Raw genomic sequence first — 19,250 nt, forward strand, 5'->3', positions numbered from 1 at the left:
ACAATCTATGCGGAAATGTATTCCCTTTTTTTTAAAGATCAATTCCTTGGCAGCATAAATTATTTTTTAAAAAAACATAGCTGCCAATTACTTTTTTAAAAATTATTTAATGTTGGTTAATTTTTTAAAAAATAATTAAATCAGAGCTTCTATAAAAAATTCTTTTTTATTAAAAAAATTGCTTCTAATAAATTTTCTTTTTACAATATCGTTGCCAAATTTTTTTATAAAAAAAGTCGGTATTAAATGTTGGTAATTTTTCTTTTTTAAAAAAAGATACGTGTAAACTCTGATCCCCACTTCACCCTTATGTGAAAGGGGCAGACAAATAAGGGGGAAGACATCTCCTTTTCATTTCTTGTGTTCCTGCACAAGGCTAACTCAAACATATAAAAAGAAATCCACAAACTTACAGTTTACGATATGTAATCTTATATCGTTACAGTTTCTACAAACAAATTGCATTCAAAAGCTTAAACAACGTAGGAGAATGCACAGCTCATTGTTCATCCATATGTCATGGTTATTACGTAACCAAAATCAGTGCAATGGTCTTAAATCATTCATTTCTTCTGAAATTGGCAATTCTCATATAGGAACACCTAATTCAGAAATCTTGACAATCCTTTTGTCAATTGCAGTTCTTTGTTGACGCAGATGTGACGCCATTGAAGCAACCTGAGTGATATACTCGGGTAAGGATGAAAAAATCCAATGCAGATCTAAATCAAAAACTAGATGGTAGAAATTGATGAACACGTGCAAATAATATTCATTCACCATACTTCTGCTCTTAGCTTTAATGCCTCTCTACCTGGAATTTCCCGCAGCACATCCATCAAATCTATCAGTTGAGAAACAGAAGTTGCATTAAGCTTTTTATTGCACATCAACAAAGCTTTAATTGGGGGTTTGAAATGAAGTTTCCAGAAAATCCATCCAACTACCTTTAGAAAATACAAATGACATAAGGAGTCATTGGTTAAAAAGAAGTTTTCCTTGCATAATAAAACACAAATGAAACAAGGTATGGCCTGATTTTCCATGTCTGTCAAGTCATTTGATGCAAGGACATCCGTCGCATTAATAAAAGGTAACTTCACAAAATACAACAATCCAAATCAACAACATCACTAGGCAGATAACAAGATGCCGAGCAATCAAACGTTCTCCGATTTAAGCGAAATAACAGGTTTATTCACTACTCTAGCCTGTCCTTACATCTGTTTCCGATAATCACCTTAATATTTTTTTCCTTTGTAGTTCTCCAAAACCAGGCACTTCAAGCAATCCGGAAAAAGTGCAAGCTTTATGGATAACAGAATTTGTATAAGCTAAAACTTTCTTCATGAAGCAAAGCAAACCTAGTTTTGTCCAAACACTCGAGCTTTCTGTTAATTTAGTGGAGAGATAATTTGGTTGCTACACCATGGGTCCATTCAAGAGAAAACATAGGTTGCAAACTCATGTAGCCAACAATGATAAGCAGTGGGTAATGGAGGAAATGAGCAAAAGTACATATTTGTAAAATAATAAGGAAATCAGGGTACACTAACCAGCAGCTTGACCTTCAACCTTGTAGACAGATTTTGCAACACTTTGAATCTGATTCCCAGCAACCCTAAATATCTAAATGATCAAATGCAGAAACTACAGAGGTAAGACACAAAAAAACATGCAGATACGGCTTACATGAGGTCAGAATGGCCGCGTTTCATATCCTTTTCAGCAAGAGATGCTCTTTCAAGCAACTTTTTACTCTCTTTCTTCATTAAGCCAACAGACAGGCCCAACTCTTTCACATTCTTCTCAGCTTTAATAAATTTGGCCTGAAAAGTTGAAGTACTACCTTAATTAGATTGAAAAAGGATGACATATGCACGGGACTCAATCATGTCAACTGCTGGGGCAGAACTCCCGATGGAAGTTTAGTACGAGATGCATACAAATTAAGTGAAATTTTATTTTGCATGAATAAGGGAGCAGACTACCTCCTCACTCTGGAGACGGCCCAGTGTTTGACGGTACAGAAATCTTCTCGGTCCTGCACGAAGGGGTCGTTTAGGTTAGCACAGACGAAAGCTTGATATTAGCTACCAAATAATGTCATTATTTTAGTGAATGACAACTAAGTAATAAGCATCTTTGTAGAAGGAAACAAAACAAAACTTAGCAATACACATGGAGGGCAAAGTGCAAACTCGTTTAAAGAAACCACGCTTAAATCCTCCAACATTCACCTCCTTAGTGATATGATCCTCAAATGGTTTTAAAAAGAGACGATTTAGTTAAAGAAGATGCGGCTATTGGTTTCTGCAAATATTGCTGTCAGACAAGGCAACAATCTAAAGGAGATCACATTTGACGTAGTGGGAGATGCTGGAAAATTTTTCATGACTTCATCTTTTCTTTGTTTCTTGGAAGGGACCACAATATTATCTCTTCCTTTGTACTTAAGTTGCATCACAGAAAAATTTGAAATCAACGGACGTGGCTATAAGAGGTTGTGTCTGGAAACAAGCATAAATAGGGACATGGCAAACAGCAAAAGATGGACCCCGCTAATTGAATTCTCTTTTTAGTGAAGATAACCCAATCCCAAAATCTAGCTCATTAAGGAAGAATTTCCCAAGTCCATATAAGAAAATCGTCCCTCCGTTCCAAACCAATGTGGGACTCTAACAATCTCCCTCGCCCAGACCACCAACTAGAGAATGGGTAACATAACATGGGAGTTCAAAAAGAATAGACTTGGCTCTAATACTATGTGAGATATGGTCTTTGGGAAAGAAAATGATTAAAATAGTCTTTCATGTATAGGGGTTGGATTATTTTGATCTTTAATAATATATCACTTGATAATAGTCCTTAATGTATGCAAAATGGGTATCATTTTGGTCCTAAGCCCTAACTTTAACTTTTCACTGATAAAAAACTAACGTCTCCCTTCCAAGATCATTTTTCTCTTCCTCTGCCCAGCCCCTTCTCTGGTTCTTGTTCTTCCGTAGATGTTCTTTCTTATTGAGGATTCTAATCCACTCTTTACATTTACTCTTATTCAAACTCGCTCATAATTTCTGCAGCCTAAAAAATATCCGTTCCAAACCAATGTGGGACTCTAACAATCTCCCTCGCCCAGACCACCAACTAGAGAATGGGTAACATAACATGGGAGTTCAAAAAGAATAGACTTGGCTCTAATACTATGTGAGATATGGTCTTTGGGCAAGAAAATGATTAAACTAGTCCTTCATGTATAGGGGTTGGATTATTTTGATCCTTAATAATATATCACTTGATAGAAATTGTCCTTAATGTAGCAAAATGGGTATCATTTTGGTCATAAGCCCTAACTTTAACTTTTCACTGATAAAAAACTAACGTCTCCCTTCCAAGATCATTTTTCTCTTCCTCTGCCCAGCCCCTTCTCTGGTTCTTGTTCATCCATAGATGTTCTTTGTTATTGAGGATTCTAATCCACTCCTTATATTGACTCTTATTCAAACTCGCTCATAATTTCTGCAGCCTAAAAAATATCTTTTCGTCCTTCTTTTAACTAAAGTAACTTCTAGCTTCTGGGTTAACTGAAAATTCATTGGACTCAGTGAAAGGGCAAATAAAAAAACTCACCTATTGATTTCATGTTTCATTGAATTAACCAATTAGTTTATCCAATCCAAAAATTATCTAATTCATTCAAATTAATAGTAACAAAATAATGGAGAATTATGTGTGTGTGTGTCATCTATAACTATGGATATGCTACTGCTTTTATCCTTATATTGTCAGTTTAAATGATTTTTGTGGATTCAATCAAAGTAATTCATCAATACCATTAACATAAAAACAAAACAAGCTGCTCAAATAAGTATCATTCAATTTGCATCCAAGTACCGCAATGAGTATTGAATTTTTCGGAAGGAAGATGAAGAGTTGAAAGTCAAAAAAGAAGTAGCAAAAAGCTAATAGGAATGCTCCAAAAGCGGAGGGGCTTGTAGAATACTTATTCTTTATTCATGTTCATAGTGGAAACTATGTGTCGTTTACGAGGAGTCAAATTTCAAATAATTTTTGATAGGTATGAACTTTTACATATAGGTGGAAAAAGTAAAATTTATCTATTTTAGGGATCAATGAACACAACAAAAGATAGTTCAAAATGAATAGAGAAGTTTATTAAGAAAAAAATCTATTTAAGATGCAGTTAGGAGAGAAGTAGAGAGGGAGGCAGAGCAACCAAGGAGAAGATAGGGATGAGCTTGAGAAAGAAACGTTTAGTTTTTAACAGAGAATAGTTAAATTTAGGGCTTAGGATCAAAATGATACTCATTCTGCATACATTAACGACTATATCTATCAAGTGATATATGAAAGATCAAGATAATCCAGCCCCTATACATAAAGGACCATTTTGATCATTTTCTCGTCTTTGGGCCTAATTCAACCCCAAAACCTAGCTCATGAAGGAAGAATTGCCCAAGTTCATATAAGGAGACCACCTGTCCCAATTAGTAGTACAAATTGATTGGAGAGACTTCAAAGATATTTTCCTTGAGCCACAAAGGAAGACCATAAACAAGCTTCATCCAATAAATTAGACGTGATATTTGGTTCTTGAACAAAATCATACTGCAGAAGTGGCTAGAGGATAGCTCTTGTAATAGTTACGAACTCATAAGATGGAGGAGCAACCCTATTTCCTTATCCTACAAGTGCAGAGTATAGAGAAACTTCATCGAGGTGTGTGGATCTGTGGGATGAATTCAGCGAAACATCACTTTAGTAGTTGGGGGTAGGGGCACAATAAGTATCTAGAGACATAGGTGGCTACATGTATTAGTTGATACACTATGAGCAGTGCTTTCTCAACAATCTATTATATCTCGAGCCAAAGTGAATATCAACAGCTCAAGTAAACGGTGATCAAGAAAGCCGGCTATTTGGAGTATGAAGTTCAGAATAAAATAAAAAAACTAAACGATGGAGGTTCAAAACATGGAATCGCTTTACAAGTAATGTACTGGGGTTTTTTTGCCCGTATATTCCTACAAAGGCCAGTAAGGATTAGGGGGCTATATATTGGCGATAACAAGAGAGAGGTGGTGATGTTATCACATAATATATATATATATAGACGACACCCATATAAAACTATTAAAATAGGAATAAGAATAAGAATAGTTTATACAGTCCTACATTCAATAGGAAATAGAAATAGTATATAGATATCCTACATAGAAAAGGATTATAATGAAGTTTCCAAGTTGGAAAAGAAGTTTAATGTAGTGTTCGAAAATATCTGAATGTAATAATGTAGATACAATTCAACAATATTTTTCTTCAATATTTCTCACAGAATCAAAGAGCTTACACAATCCTGGTAGAGAATCAAAGAGCTTCCACTGCCGGCGTGCGGCTATAACCCATATATGTCGACGTCTGATCAATGATTATGTTAGCGAAATTTCAGGCAAAACTATATTTATGAAAAATATTCATGCTAAGGACTTAAATTGAGAAGCATTCGGGACAAAGAGAGTAGCACCGTGCATCTTTCAAGTGATTAGTTTCTCATATCTAATATGTGCCTCACTGTGTCATCTTTCCAGTGACTACTTTCTCATATTTGCGTAGTACCGTGCATCTTTCCGATGACTGGTTTCTTATATCTGATTTGTCTAGCACCTTGCATCTTTTCGGTGACTACTTTTTCATATTTGATTTGTGTAACAGTGTTACAGTAACACCATGCATCTCTTCAATGACTACTTTCTCGTATCTAATTTGTGTAGCACCTTGCATCTTTCAAACAACTTTCTGATATTTGAGTTGCGAAGCGTCGTGCGTCTTTCTGATGACTCCTCATATTTGATTTGCATAGTTCTATGCATTGACCGACTCCTACGTGGCATATGTAGTTCCAATCTTTGTCAATGTTGTGCAAAATCCAAAGCCACCTCAAGGTCCAGCCTCTGGCGACCAAAGCCAAATCAACGTCACCGATCACAGATCCCTCACATGCGGCAAAATCTAGGTTCCAACGACTATGTCGGTGCGTGAGCCTGTCATCCGATTTTTCAGGGACTCTTTTGTTCAATATTGACTAGTCTCTTGATTTTGAGCACTTTCCAGCGACCCTTGCATTGTTTCTGGTAGATCTGAGTTTTCATATTACTTTTGCCAAAATAGTGCATACTCCAATATTGGGGCTAGATTACAGTGATACTTTTGCTCCCGTGGCTAAAATAACATATGTCCACTTTTCTATCTATGGTTGTCATTCGCCATTTGCCTTTTATTCTGTTGGACACTAAGAATGGTTTTCTCAATGATGATCTCAAGGAAGAACTACATATGGAGCAACCAAATTGTTTTGTTGCACAGGGTGAGTCTAGTAGCCTTGTATGATGATTGTGTGGGTCAGTCTATGGTCTGAAATAGAATTCTCTAGCTTGGTTTGGAAAGTTCAACACACTAATTCAGGAATTCAGCATGACACATAGTGGAGTTGATCACTCCGCGTTTCATCAACATTCTGAATCAAATTCAGTATTGAGAAGACTAAGCACATTCAGATTGACAGTCAATTTTGTGAAGTCAAGTGATCAACTTGCAAATATCTTCACCAAGCCCCTCATCGGCCCTCGTATTTAATTACATTTGTGACAAGCTAGGTACATATGACTTGTATGTACTAGAGGTCTACCTTTTTATGCCTGATCAAGTGGGTTCCTCTAACATCTCCTTCCCGAAATACTAAACTAAACATCTATTCAACAAACCATCATTCTTCGTTCCGAATGAGTCAGAGATAGAGATGTAACCCTTTTTGGAACTAAGGGAGGCTTCACCAGGGTTTTTGGATTGCCATTTGTTATTAACCTGTACTCATAAGGTTAGTCAAAATAGAAACAGAAATAAGATGAAGTAGACAAAAAACAAAATAATCCGAGTCCACAGAAACTACTGTGTCTCCTTAAGAAATTTAATCCCCTCACTGTACCCGAGGTTATGGATTAATTTCTCCCAAGATAAAACGGATTAATCCTGTTAAAGAAATAGCGGTACCTCAAACTTCTTTAACTTCACCGAACTTAAGAACAACAAGTCACACAGACTCAGTCGATCGACACGTTGATTTTGAGAGAAAATTTAAGCAGAGAAGGAAAAATTTTCAGTGTTTGAAAAACGAAGAATGACTTCCTTTTATAGCCATTTTCAGCAAGAAACGTGATCAGTTCAGAAAAATCTGTTCAGAACATTTTATCCAGAAAGTTGCGTCTTTTGGAAAAACTAACAACTTTTCGAAAATGTGTCTGTTGGGAAAGTAACGACTTTCCGGAAAGAGTAACGACTTTTTAGAACGTTACTGTTATACGCGAATTAATTATGTTAATTTACTAACGTCCTGAATTAATTTATAAGAGATAAGATTAAAAGAATTTATTTGATTAACAAAAATTGATTAAATAAATTGTCCAAAAAATTTATCAATCAAATCATTTGCCAAATCCAAATCCGAAGCCGAAGTCAAGGCCGAGCGACGACGACAGCACGAGGAGCACCTTCTTCTTAGCTCTTTAAGAAGTAAAGGAAGTGTTTCCTTATATAAGGACAACAATTTCCCTTTCTTTTGCCGATATGGGAGAAATGACTTTTCATTTGCACTTTGCAAATGACTTTTCATTTTCCCTCCAAATTGGTTCCCTCACTTTTCCATATTCTATGTTTTCTTTTCCCATTCATACTTTGCTAAACCCAACACCATTTACTATCTTTAACAGCTTTAGCATTTAGGTAGTTGGCTTCAGTGATTCTCAGAGGCTCAACGATCTCCAATTGTGGAGAACATTTAATGAAGTTTCCTACCTTAAATGCTATGTCTGTCTAGCCGGATTCAAAGCTGCTTCAGAAATAATTAACACAGATCTCCCTTCTCCTTAAAGACAAAATACTCATATATCTGCCATGAGCATTATACATTCAGTACATGAATATTTTGTCATATTATCCTTAGTTTTCCATTTCCTGACCACATTCTGTTCAGAACTTATGTGGATGGTGTGGAGAGAGAAAAGGGGAGAGCTATACTCTTTCCATTTGTTGAGGACTGTACTCTATTTTTCTGTATGTCACTAGTACATTGGGTGTTTACCCACACCATCAATATAATTATTGCTTTTACAAATATCAAAGAATTACTAATCCCAATTCAAAAGTTTCGGTGTTATCATATAGTTTTGAAAGGCATAGGTAATGCAATTAAGCAATAATAAGTTAAGAACTAAAATACTTAACCAGAAGAAGAAAGCAGAATGGACCAAATCCTGAAAGCAAAAAAAAGAAACTGAGGGAACGCAAATTAGATCTTTTGAATCGATCTACAGAAAAATGGGAAGTTCACTAAATCTCAACATCAACAAAAGGAAAGTGAAAACAACACGCAAATGCTAGCTATTTCATACACAGTTGTCTAAAAGCTTAGAAAATCACAAGAAGTTTGTCACTGCATATTGAAGATGGGCTCTCAATCGGTCACAGGCTTATATATTCTTTATCTCCTGCTATAATAATTTATTCAATGTCTATTGATTTGAGAGCACTTTTTAAGCCTTGTTAATCTTCATTTAACAGAATAGATCCGCATTGAATAACTTAAAACAATACGCATAAGATTAGCTACACTTCACAGTAATCCAACATTTTAAATTAATCAATGAGGATACGTCAAAAAAACAATGAGAAAGTAGGAGTCCGTATAGAAATGGAATGCCAACTTCTTCTAGCAATCTAAGACTAATAGAATGTTTGGCCAAGCTTATTTTTTCCCAAGGGTGCTTTTTTTTTTCTAAAAAGTGCTTATTTTAAAAGCGAGGTGTTTGGACAAGCTTTTGGAGAAAATAAGTGCTTACGGGGAATAGCAAAAGTGTTTTTGAGAAGCTAAAAAAGTCTTAATTTTTTTCTCGAAGAGCACTGTTGAGAAAAATACACTTAAAAACCCTTCAAAAAAAATCTTGTTCAAACACTAGTTGTTGTTCAAAAGTGTTTTCAAATTTAATGGCCAAACACAAAATAATTCCCACCAAAAGTGCTTTTCAAAGCATTTTTGGAAAGTTCTTTTGAAATGAACATTTTCAAAGTAAGTTAGTTTTAGAAACTAGGCCAGCGTTCAAACAGACTATAAGTGATCCTAATCAATTGCCAGCACATTATGCATGAAAAAATAAAAATAAGTACATGTAATACCTCGCGTGAGAAGGAGGCCAGCAGCAATACCAATTCCCCCAGCAATAGCAGGGTGCTCTCTTGCAGATACCAACTCATCTGAAAGGATAGATTGAAGAGCATGCATTTATAAAAGAAAAATATATCTACCAAGTTAATCCAAATCAGATTCCTACTGTCAGAATAATTGATAGTCACAATAGTCTTTGTCAAATTCCAAAAGGTAACAATAAAAAGTTAAGAAAGGTAACAATAAAAAGTTAAGGATATCGATGTAGAAATAAAGGAGATGAACATCCACGCTTTCATTTTTATTCCCTCAGATAACTAAAGAGTAAATTGAAGTGATAAACTAATGCACCAAGACAGTGCACAAAATACAATAGCACAAGTAGAAAAATAGGAACTTGTCAAATTTAAAGTCTAATTACGCTTACAAAAAGAACAAAGAATAGTAAAAGCTCATCATCTCCTTGAACAGTTTTCTCCTACCCATGGAAGCATGCAGAGCATCTTCATCATGTTCATTGGTAAGGATTCTCCACAAAACATCGACTACAGTTTTTTCCCCATTGCACTGACCCCCAATCAGGCAAAGCAGACTTCATCCCAATTTTTTCCTTATAGTTTTATCAATGTTGACTCCCTGACAAGTCAATAAAAATTCCTCAATGAATGATGCATTGTTCACGTGATTTTAAAGAAACCAGCGCGTATGAAAGGTCATACACGATCTCAAAGTGGGGGAAAAGGTGATTGACAGACATCTCGTTGTACATATATAGCAGGATTGGCTTATAGTACATGTATGAGAAGTAAGTGTGCAAGGCTCACAGCTGCATTCAGTAATCAATTTTAGATCTATCCATTCAGGAAGATATAAGCACAATTGTCCATACTAAAATAAGGCATGTCCAAGTTACCTTTAATTTTCCTAAAGAAAACCTCTTCATAAGTTCTATACTGGCCTTTAATCTTTGGCATAAAATCCTGCAAAACATTACTCATAGATCAGAATTGGCAATCAAGATAAGATAACCGAAAGATTTAGATGGAACCCCGAAGAAAACGGACCTTTGATGTTATTCAAACTCAAAAGATAGCTCACATGGTGAAGGATAGCCTAACAACACATTCCCTCAACAAATATGGGATCAATGTTGTCTAAGGCTAGCTTAAGGTGCATTAACCTCTTAACTAGATAAAAAATTAAGTTATTTTTTCCCCTCGCTTAGGTGGTGCATTGCTTTAGTGCTTGTACCAAGTTAATAAAGATCAGTTTAGACATGCACATTATTTCAAATATTTGAAAACTATTTGCAAATTAACTTCTCGTTCATGATTTGGTCAATCATTTCAACTTCAACTTGCAATAGGGTTTAAAGTTCAACTTGGTTTCGGGAGTACTTCGACTGAAATAATTGCTCGTACTCAGGTGGGGTGTCCAAATCGGTGCGGATCTAGAGATCGGATCCTTCACGGTCTAAATTTTAAGATTCCGGATACAGATCCAGTTATGGGTTTGGGGTGCAGAATTAGGCTAAAAATAATTCAAATATCTAAAATAGAGTGATAAAATGTAAAATCTGAGACATGATGTGAAATACTTGAGTAGAAAATATTGATCAAGAATGTTACAGAAATATTGACCATGGGAGATAAAAGGAGAAGGAGTGACATAGAAATTTTTATTTCATTTTGTTCTAAGTATCCAAAACGGATCACTCCTTCCATTGAATATGTCTGGAGTTTCTCCATTGATTTTGGTCGAAGTACCCAAAATTGATTGACCAACAGAAGTACTAAAGGAACGAAAAGAAAGTGTGAAGTTGTCCAAACGAAGTTGCGCAACTGTGTAGCCTAAAGCTAACGACCCACAGTAGAGAAGAAAGGATCAAACCCAGCTACACGACCGCGCAGTGTGGGGTGTGTCATCAAAACAAGGGGCAAATTTAGAATTTTGCAAGAGAGTCAACGCTATAGGAGTTTGGAACTTGTCCCAGGATTACTTTATCGAGTAAAAGAGTGAGATAAAGGTGAGGATACGAAGGAAAAGTTTCATAGAGGGTGTTTGACAAACATGGTATATTGATGAATATGTTAAGATTATGATTTTCGTTTATATGCTTGAATTAGTTATGGGAGTTGAACTTAATTGCAAGCTTGTTCATTCTTTCATTTATTTGAAAGAGGAATACTAGTGAATATTGTTGGCATAGTCTTGTGTTGTTTGAATCAATATATCTCTTCTAAGTAAATGAGAGAGCTTGTAGTAAACTATTGATTGAATCATAAGGAAAATGGTTTCTTCCTTAAAAATAATCCATGACTACATTCTTTTATATTTGTGTTCATTGGGGTATAATTAGTTTATTCTTAAACTTGAGATTTGCTCGAAAGAGAAATTTTGAATCTTATGAGTACCCTAATCAAATATCGGATTCGAGATAATCGATAAGACGTTAGATATGACACATGTACAAGATGAGATCTCGGCTATCATTATGCACCGGTTTTGCCTTAACCCTATATTCTTATATATATATTGATATTAAACTTTCTATTTACCAATTATATGACATTTACAATTTAGTTGATAATCGTGGTTCATAATATCTGATCATAACCCCATTTTGTTGACTTGTGGAAACTAGGAAGGAAAAAAATCTTATTTCAAATTTGAAACTTGGTGGTTAGAAGTTGATGGTTTCAAGCAAAAAGTCATAGAATAGTGGAATTCTTTCAATATAAATGGCAAACCAGGCTATGTGTTGGCAGAAAAGCTGAAATTGCTCAAAGGGAAGTTGAAGGAGTGGAGCAGAGAAACAGGGGAAACTGGAGGCAAAGAAAAGAGGATATTTTGGCCCAAATATCAAACTGGAAAGCTGTGCAGGAAGTAAGACCACTCACTGATGATGAAGTGTTGCAGAAGACTCACCTGGGTTTGGAATATGAAGATGTAGCAAAAAATGAGGAGATCGCTTGGAGACAAAGGTCAAGGATCCAATGGCGGGAGACAAAAATACAAAGTTTTTTCATAGATTGCTACTGCAAATAGAAGGTTCAATTCTATAGATCAACTACATGTGGATGGCCCTGAAATAAATAACCTAACAGTATTAAAGAAGCAGTTCAGAGTTTCTACAAAGAGCTATATGAAGAGACTGAGCAATGGAGACCAGATCTAAATCTACATGGAGGAACAAAATTACTGTCTAAGAACAGGCATGGCTGCAGAGATCATTTGAAGAAGAGGAAATCGTGAAATGTCTTAACATGTGCGTTATGGAGAAGGCTCCTGGTCCAGATGGTTTCCCAATGGTTTTCTTCAAAAACTTTCTGGGACACCTTGAAGAAGGACATCATAGATACTATCAACATTTTCCACACCAGTCAAACTTTTGAGAAAAGCTTCAATGCAACCTTCATAGCATTAATTCCAAAAAAACCAGGTGCCACAGAGTTAAAAGACTATAGACCTATTAGTCTGGTAGGGGAAATTTACAAAATCATAGCTAGAATTCTAGCTGAGAGGCTCAAAATAGTTGTAGATAAGCTAGTCAACAACCATCAGATGTCATTCATAAAGGGAAGACAAATCATGGATGTTGCATTATTATCCAGTCAGTGCATAGACGCAAGAAGGTAGAATGGTATTCCTGGAATAATGTGTAAGCTTGACACTCAAAAAGCTTATGATCATGTGAACTGGGACTACCTCCACAATATCCTAAGGCAAATGGAATTTGGAGATAAATGGGTGAAATGGATGGAAGTTTTTATCAAAACAAGTAGATTCTCTGTTCTTGTGAATGGTGAGCATATTGGGTTTTTTACCTCTGAGAGGGGTTTGAGACAAGGAGATCCACTCTCTCCTTTTCTATTTATTTTAGCTATGGAGGGGTTAAACAGTATGATGAGGATTGCAATCCAAAAGAGATGGATCACAGGTTTCCGGATGAACAACAGAATGGGAGAGGGTAAGGAGATATGCCATCTATTGTATGCAGATGACACCATCATATTTTGTGAGCCAACAGTGGATCAAATTAGGTTTATCAGACTAATTTTAATACTCTTAGAGAGTGCTTCAGGGTTGAGAGTCAACTGGGGAAAGAGCAACCTTTTTCAAGTTTTGGAGGTTCCACAGGTTCTGAGCTTGGCCAACATACTAGGATGCAGAATAGAAAAGCTACCAACCACTTATCTTGGTATGCCCCTAGGCTATAAACACAAAGCACTGGAGATATGGGATGGGATTCTAGAGAAAATTGAGAGGAAGTTAGCTAAGTGGAAGGCCAAGCACCTACCAATGGGGGGTAGATTAATCTTGGTAAACTCTGTCCTTGATTAACTACCTACTTATGTGATGTCACTTTTTCCAATCCCAACAAGTGGTGAAAAAACTGGATAAGATGAAGCTGAAGTTTCTGTGGCAAGGTAATAAAGAGGGGAAAGATTACTGTTTGGTGAAATGGGAAACAGTGTTGCTTAGTAAAAAAAAAGATGGGGGTCTGGGAATCAGAAATCTTAGGCTGCAAAATGAGAGTCTTCTATTGAAATGGTTATGGAGATACATCAATGAGGATAAGGCTCTGTGGAAGGAAGTCATTGTATCCAAGTATGGTGGAGAGCCCATGGTGCACGGAAATGGTAATTGATACCTATGGAGTAGGAGTATGGAGAACAATTAGGAATTTATGGCAATTAATGGAAGACAATATTTGCCTCAAGGTTGGCAATGGAGCAAAGACAAAACTTTGGAAAGATAGGTGGTTGGATCAAACTCATTTAAAGGAGGCTTTCCTTGACCTATTTCTTATTTGTGTAAACCCAGAGGTGACAATCCAAGAGTGTTGGTCCACACAATGGTGGGATATATCTTTTAGGAGGCATTTAAATGATTGGGAGATAGAGAAGGTAGCCCTGTTAATGGGAAAAATCGGGCAAGTTTCTATTAGCAGTACAGAGGCTGATATACCACTTTGGAAACACAATGGTAACGGGATACTTTCTGTAAAGAGTGCCTACACAAGAGGTCTCCCGATGACTAATACAAATTCTCAATGCAAATGGTATTATTTCTGGAAAAGCAACATTCCTACCAAAGTTAAGTGCTTCACTTGGTTGGTTATCAAAAGGGCCTGTCGTACCCCAGAAGTGCTACAGAAGAAGAAGAGACAATTGGTTTCTAGGTGTTTTCTGTGTATGGTGACTGAGGAGACAAACAAACACCTTTTTTTTGCACTGCAAGTACACTGCTCAGTTGTGGAATTTGTTTCTCAACATTATTGGTTGTAGTTGGGCCATGCTTGAGCATACATCAGACCTTCTTAGCTGCTGGATCAGAAGAGGGGGAAGTAAGAGCCAAAAGAGATGGTGGAGATTGATTTCCTCATGCATATGGTGGTCAGTATGGAGGGAGAGAAATGCCAGATGTTTCGAAGATAAGTCCAATCCCATTCATAAAATCATATGGAATTGTATTGTATCTTTACTCTTATGGTGTAAACAATTATGTATAAAAGATACTGATCAGATTATAGATCTGATATGGATTCTGTAGTTTAACTTTCTGGTTGTGGCCAGCATATCCTTAATGCTGAAGAATACATACTTACCTATTTAAAAAAAAAACACAATCAGCTCTTATTTTTAAATCACCTGAATAATAGTTAGCAACATTTGATTGAATTACTATTTATTCAAATCCACGTGGAGACAATATTTATACTATACTATCTTTGACTAACAACACACTAAATTTATAGTGTGTTTGCGCTCGTCAATTATAAACCCAAGATGCTTGAAGTTTCCTCTCTTAGAGATCGACTTATGTATCAATCCTCACTTGCCCATCTGCCTCATGAGATGGAGATAGTGACCTTGCACTCCATGTACTCTATTTTAGTTCTGCTCAACCCAAAAGCCTTTAGACTTTAAGGTTTGTCTCCATATCTCCCGTTTATTGTTAATTCCACCGCATGTCTTTCGATCAATATTTAATATTATATTGCCTGCGAATAACATACATCGTATGTCCTCCTGAATATGTTGTGTCAATTAATCCATTTCCAAGGATAACAAAACGAGTTGATCAGGCTTATCTCACTTTCTCAGAAGTGTTTTGAGTCTCCTCCCAATGTCCTACTTTGTCTTGGCCCCATCTTGCATGTCATTACTCACTCTAACATATGCCACATGTACACCTCTAGACTCAAAAAATCTCCATAAAATCTCTATCAGGACTTTGTCCTATGCCTTTCTAGGTCGATGACCGCCATGAGTCTCTTTATGTAACACTATGGTTATATTATGAGTGGCTCAACTGAGATCACAAATTATTTCCAATTAATTTATCTTGCGAGTCAAGTCATTCTTCTTGACAAGTTAAGAAAGTTGGAAGCAAGTTGTTCACGATTGAGTAATAGAATTGCTATGGCCATGCTTCAAGATTCCTTTTTTTTTTGAGAAGGTAACAGTCTTGTATTATATTCCAAAAAATCAAACCTTCCACAACTTGTTACAGGTTTACTGCTTCAAGATTGCTTCCCAAAGCCTAAATTATAAGGAGGTGATCTTCACCGAAAGGATAATCTATTTCTTGTTAGTCTAATAGGCTCTCTTTTTACTTCCCAACATTAAAGATTTTAGCGTCATTTTTGTCATGGGTTGTGGAAAGATGTAGTCACAGTTGAACATGGTTTGTATAATCATTGGTAACTAAGCTGACAAGAAGCCCTCGTGGAACAGGGACTTGGAAATACAATTAACTTATGGGTAAGTTTGTCCCCAACATTTAATCTAGCATAAAGTTCTAGAAGGACAAGTAGCTGGTCAGCATCCTGAAAATGAGTTCCCCGCCTCTTTTTGTTAGCAAGAAATCATGATTCATCAAGTGCTCAAAAAAAAGAGATGGGAATGCACGGAATCTACCACTGAGAAAGAACCTGCATAATTGAGACATGGGAAGTTTGTTTGAGCTACTTATAAGACTAAAAAGTTTGAACCCACAAGAGAGGGACACTATGGCTTGGAACAATTCGGATGGCATGGTAAACATAATTAAGGCAGGATATGCTCACCACATTTCAAGAATTTTGACTCTTGGCAATGCAAGTTAATTGGAGAACAAAGTTAGCCACTAAAGTCATCAGCTTTTATTGGACAGCTTTGCATGTAGCGTGCTTGACCCTGGAAATCTCAAGAAAAGAAGCATATAATTCGCAATAGGATGCTACATGTGTAAGCCTAATGCCGGAATCGTCAACCACCTGCTCCTCCACTTTGTAGTAGCTTCAGGGTTATGGAATATGTTCTTCTCAATTTTCGGTATGTGTTAGATCATGACATCCAACATTAAAGAGGCATGTAGGAGATGGGGATCATACAAAGTTGATAAGGACATCAAGAACATCTGGCTAATGGTCCCTTGTTGTGAATGCGAGGAAGTCAATTTAAGTATTTCATTATATTTTTTAAGTAGATTTATTAATTATTTATTTTACAAATTTAAGTAACTTTATTTATTAATCTAGAATGGGGTTTATGTTTCATATAGTTTTATAGATTAGGTTAAGCTATAGTTATTAGTTTGGAATAGAATTTAGGTCTCCCACTTTCATAAGAATTAGACTTCCTATTGATGATATAAGACTCCTATTTAAAGGGGCTTTAAATGAATAAATCAATAAGTCATATTAAGTCATATTTCAGGAAAAAACAAGAGATAGAAGTTCTCTCTGTGAATGAACTCTAAGTCTAAGGTTTCAGCCTCTCTTTAACGAGCTGAATTTATATATCGCCCAGTGAATTGATCCTTCCCTAAAGATTCATAACATCCCTAGACCTATTATTTTTGGTGCATTTAGTCAAAGAGAGGAATAGAAGATGTTTGACGGAATCTCAACTTCATGTCACTCTCTGAAAGAAAATGTTTAACCCAACCTTTTTGACCATTTTTGGATTTTGTCAGTTCATTAGTCATAGCGTAGTTTTTAGTTTCCAAAACTGACAATATCTTTCTATTTGTTTAGTTCATCTGAATAAATATTTGCACCAGCTTGATGTCATCAATGAAATTATACTTCATCAAAAATAAAAACAAAAAGATTTGGGGGTCATAATGACTTTGGGTATCAGCTCATTGTCACGTGTTGTTGGTTGAAGAAGTTAAAGCGACTTTAAGTTAAAGAAAGAGGAGATAAACGTTGCTTGTTACTTGATGTTGAAAGGCTCATGACATAACATCATGTTCTACCCCACTCAGGTAATAAGGAGTTTTTGGCTTTTCTACAAAAGTCAAAACTTGTCTCTTTTAATCATCAATATTACATTTTTTCATCTTTATCATCAACATTATTATTTTTCTTTATGGTAAATTGCACATGTTTTCTAATTTAAAAAGTGAGTATCAAATATATAATCAGCCTCTCATGAATTATTTGTTCCCTTTTATATTTAACCAACTTAATGCTGGTGGTTCACAGAGTGCCCAAAGGATTATTTGTTCCATTTCTACTGCATATCTCCAGTGGAACTTTTTCATAGCAATTCAGCCTGCCCGACAAGTGCTCTCACAAGAAGATGGTAACCCTTTGAACTTCTTTGAGGAAAGGCCTTGGCACGAGGGTAGAACTGCTCTTTGGTGACCTATACGTCATGAGTTCAAGATGCAAAACAGGTTTCTTTGCATAAATGCAAAGAGAAAGGTGGGTATTATAAACCCCCACTCCCCCATACCACCATACTAGCACTTCAGGCATGAGGAAAGCCAGTTTTATTTCTTCAAACTCCAGCAACAGAACTCCTTTTCTTTTTTTTGAAAAAGGTAACTTAAAGCAACAGAACTGTAATTAAGTTAAGGTCCTTGCGAAGCCTTCAAATAAAATTATTAATCTCCTAGCTGATCAGTTTTCTACATTTAGTTATTTTTAGAGCAACAATTACAAGAGGAAACTAACAATTTGAGGTGCAGCTTGATACCTAACAAGTGCTCTCACAAAAAAAATGCAAATAATTAATTTATGGACGATTTAGCAATCATCATACATACCTGTAAGGCTTCAAAATTTAATTACTAACTTTCACAATCTTGAAGACACATACACTGAAATCATGGTTCTACCCTAGTAAAAATCTTTTTTTCTGATCATATTTTATTACAGAGAAAAACAAATAGATGGGGTTTCAATTCATTTTGTGTGGTAGAATGAGTACTATTTTGTTGTAAAATGGGAGGAACCTGAAGAGTGCGAAGGTGGGTGGAGGATGTATTTTGTATGGAACGGGCAGAGCGAATGGCGGAGTCGGTAGACTGTTGGACAGTGCGAGGCAGATCCTCTGAGATGTAAGAGTGCCATACTTTGTTTTGGGATGAATCCCTTTCTTCTTCCATCTTCTCCACCTCCTCTGTCAACAAAAACAAAAATATGAATTTCTGGAAACCAACCACACAAATACAACTTTTCCCCAAAAAAAGCCCCTTTTTGGTCAAACTTAAAACATGGGTTAGGAGAGAAAATTAAATGTAAAATGTAAAATAAGTCGGTTTGGTTTTCAGTGACAAATTGATAAGGGTCGGATAAATTCAATCCGAATCATTTTTTTCAAAAAAAAATTCTTTCAGGATTCTCTCTTTTATTCTTCTTCTTCCTTAGAAATCTGAAAATTCGACTATCTTCATTATCTTCCTTTTCGACTATCTTTATTATTTTCCTCCTCGTCTTCGATCGTGACTCTCTCCTCTTTCTAAATTGAAATTATGTTCGACTTAAAATGGGTAAATTATTATTTTGAAAGATTTTACATTTTTCGAATAATACTAAGTTATTTTTCTTGGATTAATAAACAATTAATCGTTCTATAGATGTAAAAATTGAATAATGATGTAATGGTGCCTATTATTTATTGTTTTTGAAAGAAAATCAACCAACCCAAAAAATCCTAATTTCGAGGAAATGTATATGTATTGTTAACATTCCGTGAGAAGTCGTTTTTTGTTATTTTTGGTGTTTTTTTGTGGT

At 35.8% G+C, this 19,250-nt stretch overlaps 1 protein-coding gene across 1 annotated transcript; it reads right to left on the bottom strand.

The window, feature by feature from the left end:
- Nucleotides 1-329: 329 nt before the first annotated feature.
- On the bottom strand, nucleotides 330-18,706 carry LOC107008347 (RGS1-HXK1-interacting protein 1). The gene is made up of 8 exons (XM_015207339.2): nucleotides 18,470-18,706; nucleotides 10,149-10,215; nucleotides 9,247-9,324; nucleotides 1,992-2,044; nucleotides 1,693-1,829; nucleotides 1,557-1,621; nucleotides 786-844; nucleotides 330-678 (listed from the first exon to the last, which is right to left on the bottom strand). Exons 1-8 carry the CDS (start codon nucleotides 18,620-18,622, stop codon nucleotides 589-591), a joined length of 702 nt encoding a protein of 233 aa, XP_015062825.1. The 5' UTR covers nucleotides 18,623-18,706; the 3' UTR covers nucleotides 330-588.
- Between the last annotated feature and the right edge of the window lie 544 nt (nucleotides 18,707-19,250).

This window comes from Solanum pennellii, chromosome 1, assembly GCF_001406875.1.
Source record: "Solanum pennellii chromosome 1, SPENNV200".
Lineage (NCBI taxonomy): Eukaryota > Viridiplantae > Streptophyta > Magnoliopsida > Solanales > Solanaceae > Solanum > Solanum pennellii.